Source organism: Scardinius erythrophthalmus (assembly GCF_964197995.2).
Source record: "Scardinius erythrophthalmus genome assembly, chromosome: 18".
NCBI classification, from domain to species: Eukaryota; Metazoa; Chordata; class Actinopteri; order Cypriniformes; family Leuciscidae; genus Scardinius; species Scardinius erythrophthalmus.
In genome coordinates this window covers 17,393,843-17,401,693 of record NC_138238.1, presented here as the reverse complement: position 1 = coordinate 17,401,693, position 7,851 = coordinate 17,393,843, and the positions used below count along the sequence as shown (strand labels likewise).

The 7,851-nt window shown below is 37.2% G+C and overlaps 1 protein-coding gene across 1 annotated transcript; it reads left to right on the top strand.

Moving 5' to 3' along the window:
- Positions 1-1,644: 1,644 nt before the first annotated feature.
- On the top strand, positions 1,645-7,136 carry gna13a (guanine nucleotide binding protein (G protein), alpha 13a). The gene is made up of 4 exons (XM_081392252.1): positions 1,645-1,966; positions 2,921-3,147; positions 4,332-4,382; positions 6,411-7,136. The coding sequence occupies exons 1-4, from the start codon at positions 1,687-1,689 to the stop codon at positions 6,981-6,983; spliced, it is 1,131 nt and encodes a 376-aa protein (XP_081248378.1). The 5' UTR covers positions 1,645-1,686; the 3' UTR covers positions 6,984-7,136.
- The last annotated feature ends 715 nt before the right edge of the window (positions 7,137-7,851 follow it).

Sequence of the window (7,851 nt, the reverse complement as noted above, 5' to 3'; positions counted from 1 at the left end):
ATTCACTCCTTCACGGCAGTCTCTCGACGCTCGCAGACGAGGGAATGAAATGAGAAATACTCGGGAGGTAATCGTACTATCGTTTTGACTATGTCTAATCTATAATCATCACTGATGCACACAAAGACGATGACTGTGTGCGCCAATCAGGTAACAGCTCGGCTCGTGTAGGTAAACCTGTACGCAGAAAGCAGTGATAACGTTAACACGTCATCTCCGGTAGATGGCGCTGGTGTCGTTGTTTTCACACGAAAGCACCTGAGGATGACGATCTGATGATGCGCATACAAACTGTACACGATCAAAATGGAAAGAAAACAAAAGCCTCTGAGCTGGATTTAAGATTATAGTCCATAAATCATGTTATTGTGCGTATATTCTATGTATAAAAAAGTTTTACTGAGAAGAAAAAGTCAATCACATTTGTGAAGGCAACATGTTTTACATTAAAGGGACAGTTCACCCAAAAATGTAAATTCTGTAAAATCATTTACTCACCCTTAAGTTGTTCCAAACCTGTATGAGTTTCTTTCTTCTGCTGCAAACAAGAGAAGATATTTTGAAGAATGTTGGTAACCACCAGACAGTTGACGGCACCCACTGACTTCCATAGTATTTTTTTTCTTACTATGGAAGTCAATGGGTGCCGTCAACTGTCTGGTTACCAACATTCTTCAAAATATCTTTTGTGTTCAACAGATGAAAGAAACTCATACAGGTTTAGAACAACTTGACAGCAAGTAAATTATTACAGAATTTTCATTTTGGGGTGAACTATATTCCTTTAATTGTTTGACCAACTGGGACATTCATTAGCCTATTATTTGAAATTTGTAATTAAAAAGCAATATTGCTTGTGTTGTAATTCGAGGAGGTATTGCTATAAAAGTATGTAGCAGACTTTCATAAATATGCTCTTGGCTTGATACCAAGTTCAGACACTAAAACTTTATTACACCAATTATAAATTCATTATTTACACGATGGCAATTCCAGATGAAAAGGATCCTAACAGGATGGAAATAAAAACCTAAAGTTAGACACTGCTCTGTGAGGGATTGGGAGTTGGTTTACATTAGATATAAACATATTTTGAAATATTGATCACTGGAATTTTACCAAACAGGAGTAAGACCAACCAATCACAAAATATATATTTTTTTATCAAAACCATTGCTATAATACTGAAAGATGTCATTAAAGAACTGCCAGTTAAACTGACGTTGCAAAATATTTACAGGATGAAGTGATATGCATAAAAATAATAAAATTGTTAGAATTGTTTTGATTGCAGAAAATGAAAAAATAAAGACAAAACCTGTAATACTATAAATTTGGTAGTTTTCATGTCAGAAGTGATGTTAGGGACATGGCAAAATGGCAAGATCCAAACCAAAGTAATGAAATGATATGTTCACTTTATTTTCAACTGTGTTTAAAGAACACTAAACTATTTTCTATATTTTATCCAATATATTAGGACATGTCGTGGAATAAAAACAGGAATGGCCTATTATATAAACACTCAGTAAATCTAAATGTTAAAAAAATAGCTGACAATGTATTTAAAAAAAATAATTTCCAAAACATTAAACCACACCCGGGTATCCGCCCATTCTTTTTTGCGGAACACGTGAACGCGCCGCGCGCGCCGAGTGATGTATCCATGAAGTCGTTACTACAAAGATGGCGGATTTCCTGCCCTCCCGGACTGCTATAGTTTGTATTCCCAATTGTCTTCTCTCCAGCGGCGAAATTGATCAAATTAGGAAGTCTAAGGAGATCGACAAAAGCCTGTCTCGAGAAAAGACTTATGTGAAGAAACTGGTGAAGATCTTGCTGTTAGGAGCAGGCGAAAGTGGCAAGTCAACTTTCCTCAAACAAATGCGCATAATTCATGGGCAGGACTTCGATCAGCGGGCCAAAGAAGAGTTCCGGGCTACAATCTACAGCAATGTTATCAAAGGTACCACGACAATAACTTGAAATCGAGAGAGACACGTTCATTGTTGAAAATGAACGGTCAAAGTAACGTAATTTCAGCGGCAGGTGGAACTGTTTGTCGATTCCTTTCACTTAACTTACGCAAACTTTCGATTGCTCACCCAGCCCATAGACGACGCGAAGGCCAGTGCTTTTATATGTTGCTATTGTTCAACCCGTTTTACATTGTCAGATAACAAATTTGACTAAGGAAAATGAAACGACTGTTTTTAAAAAACATTTGTGTATGTAGACTATGTTCAAGTTTTACATAAAACCTTTCTGAAAACTTGGCGCCTCATAGAGAAAGTGCAGAGTACAGCGCCTACTTTTGGTCTGGGTTAACTTAGTCATCTGTGTGTGTGATTGTTTTATGACACATTCTGATAAGTGTACCTCAATATACCACTGATTCCTGAGACATGCATGGAAAAACAGGTGACAGAACCCGGAATTATGTTTTCAGTCATGTTTAGGCCCTGCTTTCATTTTCAAACAAAATGCTTGTTTAAAACATATACCATTTATTAAATGTAGAGCTACTTAAAAATATGAGAAATGACCTAAAAGCCCTAACAATTTATTTACAGTTTGAGTGATGAGGTTGACATGCGAATGAGAACAGTTGTTTTTAATAAGTATGTTTGTTTTGTATATTTCTTTTTTAATTATAAAACACATTAGAACTCAAATGACCTTGTTGACCTCATAAAAAGGGGAAATATGACATCAGCGAAAAAAAGCTTTTCAGGATGGAGACAGACTATGATTTTTCATAAATTTGATCGTGTTGACAAAAGGAGAAATTATGGCCTGAGGATACATAGTAACTGTTTCATTTTCTTTTTAAAGTCATTATGTCAGCAGCCTCAAGTTTATTTTTATAGTATCCTGATTACTGCAAAATCTCAATATCTCTAATGGGTGTCCTGTTTAGGTGTCCGGGTGCTGGTGGATGCCCGTGAGAAGCTGCACATCCCTTGGGGAGACCCTGATAATCAGGTTCACGGGGAGACAATTATGGCCTTCGACACTCGCTCGTCCTTGATGACCAAAGGGATGGTGGAGACCAAAGTCTTTCTGAACTACCTGCCCATCATCCGTGCCCTGTGGCAAGACAGTGGTATTCAGAATGCCTATGACAGACGAAGAGAGTTTCAGCTGGTAAATGAAATGATCACTCATAATTATATATTTATTATTAAACCTTCAAAATGATTGTGCATCTGTTTTTTCATTTGCTCATAGTCACCAAGAAAGAAGTAAAGTTTTGGATCTAGAATCCATCCACTCAGTCTTTTTCATAGGATTTGTGTAATTGTGGGGGTTGTGATCTTGAAGGAATGTTGATCTGTTGTTAAATAGCTTGGTATTATGAATCAAGGCAGATAAGCACAGTTTACTTGCATAATTACTCCTATCAAGCTTGTGTGCCACCAGCAGTAAACTCCATTCACAAAGCATTAATCATGGTGTAATGCCTACTTCCTTCATACATGCATATTTTTCATACATTTGAAATGTAAATTAGGGGCCATTCTTGAATTTATTGGACTGATGATGCAAAAAGGAACTTAAGTTTGTGTTTGCTGATACTGACAGTGATTGAAACCTGAGAGTAATTCCCCTGTATGAGTTGCACACAAATAAGGTGACTTGTTAGTCATGACAGTGAGGGCGTTCTGTCTGCGGCTGCGCATGAGTTCAGTTTGCATGTCAGTTATGAAGATAGCATCATTCATGTTCAGGGGCTAGAACCCTTGTGACTTCGATTAGGATTTAGGTCATTTTTTCAACTAAAAATCTCCATTGTTGTACAGGTTGTGATTAGCATGTTTATCCGTATTTATACAGTGATAAAAAATAATTTGTTTGTACATTTAAGCCAGTGACTATGTAACTTTCTCTACCTAAGGCTGATTTGCATACTTCACAAAGCAAACCAGTAAAGGCCACAATGCTGTGCTCCTGAAAACTCTCTTACCAGTTTTTGCTTACGAGGGCCAGAGTAATCTAGCAAATTAGTATAACATAATAGGTCTTGGACCAGCAAATGTGGTGGAAAATGTATGACTGTGTGTGTGTACTATATATATATATATATATATATATATATATATATATATATATATATACACACATATACACATATACATACAGATAGATAGATAGATAGACTCTTTTTTTTGTTAACGTATTTTTTTTATATGATTATATAGTGTGTCAGGAAAGGAAAGGGTAAAATAAATAGGGCTTATTGGGGCACAAAACAAAGTCAAAGCTGCACCTTCTGCGCCACAGTTCACATAACAAAGACCTAATTATGATTGTCTTTTTTTTCTCTTTAGGGTGAATCTGTGAAATATTTCCTGGACAATGTGGATAAACTTGGACAATCGGTAAAAAGAAATAGTGTTTCTTAAATGTCAATGTCATTATATGTCATCCAGAGCACAGGGTAGTTGGTATACCAGTATGTACATGATACAAATTTAATGACACTTAAAATGAATAGGGAAATAAAGCAGATTTTTTTTTATTCATTAGCAAGGTTATCTATAGATTTTTGGATCGACAGACATCAGGTTGGCTGATATATTGTTTTTTACTGGTACTGATTCAATGCATTGTAAAATTGGTACAGGTTAGGGGTGGGCGACATGACCAAAATCTTATATCACAATATAAGTTATTTTAATTCTCTCTCTCTCTCTCTCTCTCTCTCTCTCTCTCTCTCTCTCTCTCTCTCTCTCTCTCTCTCTCTCTCTCTCTCTCTCTCTCTCTCTCTCTCTCTCTCTCTCTCTCTCTCTCTCTCTCTCTCTCTCTCTCTCTCTCTCTCTCTCTCTCATTTAGAATTTTGATATTACAGCAATAACTAAAAGTTCTCAAGCTTACTGTTGACATGTGAACGGTCAGTAATAAAATAATAAGAACAAATAATCTAATTACAAACAGTAGAGCAAATAAATATAATAGGACAAAGATACAAACGAAAAGCTGCAAGCAGCGATACTGGGCCAAGCATTGAAGTGAAATGCGAAGCCCAAAGAAGAGAAATGGATTTTACATGAATAATTGATGTGAGAATAATAAGTAACAAAATGAACAACAGAAAAAAGGGGCAAGGCAAAGAAGAACTGAGCAGACCCAGTATGACATCCTCTGTATATATCTACGCATCTGGTTTTCTCCCAAATGTTTATGTTCATGTAAAGGCCCTTTCACTCTAAGTGTGATACATTAGCAAAACGAATCGCAGACAAATGGTGCTTTTACCAAAAATGCGAAAAAATCGCCTTTGGCTAATTCACGCCTGCACGATAGGTGGCGCTGACTGAGAATGCATTATGTATCTTTTAGGTTTTTCCATTTGATTTAACCTTGTCCACTGCAAATTAAGATAAACAAAGTGGGGTACTACACTAGAAACACAAATGATCTATAGGCCTAATGCTTACGAGACAAGAATTCTTTTGACCAAATACATCAAAAAATCGCAGCTGGGTAACAGGCGCATTAGAGCTACAATTAGCATCAAGCTACACATCACCATTTATGAGATTATTACTGTTTTTGCTCAAAACATACTTTAGGTCGATGGATGAAAGCCAAACGTTTGGATTTCCAACCTGACATGCTGTAATTACCACAAGGACCCGCCGTTAACGATCTGTCCCTCACGGACCGCGTGACTTCACCACTTCCTGTGGAGTTTTTTTTGTCTTTCTGCGACTAACCGACTAATAAAATCTTGGTCGACTAAGCCTCTTCTAGTCAAATAACGTTTAGCCGACTATTAGGGGGCAGGCCAAAAAATATCCCGAGCCGCATGAAAAAAAAAAAGAAGTGATTTCTTAGATATATTCCACTAACCTCTAACCAACAACAGCATATCTTGGTTCTGTGATACATAGTAAAACCAATGTAACTCATATATATCGAGCAGAAACAAAGCAACCTCGGCTTACGTTTTCAGGCCTTCCCGCTCTCTAACGTCTCTCCATCACTGAAAAGCTTTTCCAAAATTAACATGGGTCCTAAATCTTGCCTGATGGTAACCCCCCCCCATTTCTGCAGTCTTTTTGCTTATGTCCTGCTTGCTTCCTCCCCCATCATGAGCGTAAACACTAGCAAATATTCACAAAAATTGTATGAGTGTTGATTTAAATTTTCAACAGCATTTCTCAGAAATCACTTACTGTACCTTTAAACTGGCAAGGCTCAAAACTTTCATGACAACGCAGCACCGCCACAACCATGATCCGTGGATCTGTACTTTTGTTAGTGTTTATGTATGGAATTTCTACCTGTATATTGACTACCGTTATATCACTCACCCCTAATATAGGAACTACATGATTAGGAACTGTTTTAGGATTTGGATTAGTATTATGCCTGTCTGATGTTTGCTTCCATTTAATCCGCAGGACTACTTGCCCAGCCAAAAGGATATACTGCTGGCACGAAAACCCACCAAGGGAATTCATGAGTACAACTTTGAGATCAAGAATGTACCTTTCAAGATGGTGGATGTGGGAGGGCAGCGGTCGGAGCGCAAGAGATGGTTCGAGTGCTTTGACTCGGTGACCTCCATCCTCTTCCTAGTCTCATCCAGCGAGTACGATCAGGTGCTCATGGAAGACCGTCAGACCAACAGGCTCACGGAGTCGCTCAATATCTTCGAGACTATCGTCAACAACCGCGTCTTCGCCAACGTCTCCATCATTCTCTTCCTCAATAAGACAGACTTGCTTGAAGATAAAGTTCAGAACGTGAACATCAAGGACTACTTCCCCGAGTTCACAGGGGAGCCCCACGATCTGCAGGACGTGCAGAAGTTCCTGGTCGAGTGCTTCCGTAACAAGCGTCGAGAACAGCAGCAGAAGCCCCTTTACCATCACTTCACCACCGCCATCAACACAGAGAACATTCGCCTCGTCTTCCGTGATGTCAAAGACACCATCTTGCACGACAACCTTAAACAGCTCATGTTACAATGAAAGGCACCGATTGGCCTTTAAGAACATTCCATTTTAATTAGGGTTTTACTTTATTTAATACAAAGTACAAGTGGTTCAATACATATTGTGGTTGAAGAAAAATGGATAGGATAATTTTGCAAACATATTTTCTTTTTTGCATAATATTACATCATATATATATATATATATATATATATATATATATATATATATATATATATATATATATATATATATATATATATATATATGCAAAGAATTTGATATAAAAGCAACTTTTTTTTGCTGCTTGTAGCCATATCAAATATGCCAAGGAATGGTCCTCAGTTATTCACCAAAATGCTGTAATTGTGATCGTTTACTGTATGTTTATGAGCGCATATTTTCGTATAATGGAACCGTCAACACTCCTCTAGCCCTTAGGCTTAACACCTAGGTTTGGATAAAGCTTTTTTTTTTTTTTTTTTTTTTTTAAGAAATCGTAAGAACTCAGGGCTTTCAATGTTTAAATCAAAGAGCTCTTCTGCACCAGTGAACAGGTGTGTTTTTTTGTTGAGTGTGTGTGTTTTTTTCTTTAAATGAACTTTAGCCTGGTCATATTGTCTATTTTTTTTGATAGAAGAACATGGCCTTTGTCTTCCCACCCTCAAAATGCCTTTTTGTTGCACTCAGATCATGACAATAATGTAGTACAATTGAGGTACTTTTGTATGAAGTACTTATTTGTCATTTATATGTAAAGGGAAGATGTCTTTGCCGTTCAAGCCTGTACAGAGGATCTGTACTTAGAATTTATTTTGCTCTGACAGTTTTTTTTTCTCTTGAGCTTTATATTTTACACACTAATGTAATACCATACTTTTACTGTATTTTTCTAAAAGCCCTG

Coding starts and splice junctions, on each gene's coding strand:
- gna13a (XM_081392252.1), top strand. CDS start 1,687: ATGGCGGATTTCCTGCCCTCCCGGACTGCTATAGTTTGTATTCCCAAT. Junction 1,967..2,920: donor CTACAGCAATGTTATCAAAG/GTACCACGACAA, acceptor TGTCCTGTTTAG/GTGTCCGGGTGCTGGTGGAT. Junction 3,148..4,331: donor GACGAAGAGAGTTTCAGCTG/GTAAATGAAATG, acceptor TTTTCTCTTTAG/GGTGAATCTGTGAAATATTT.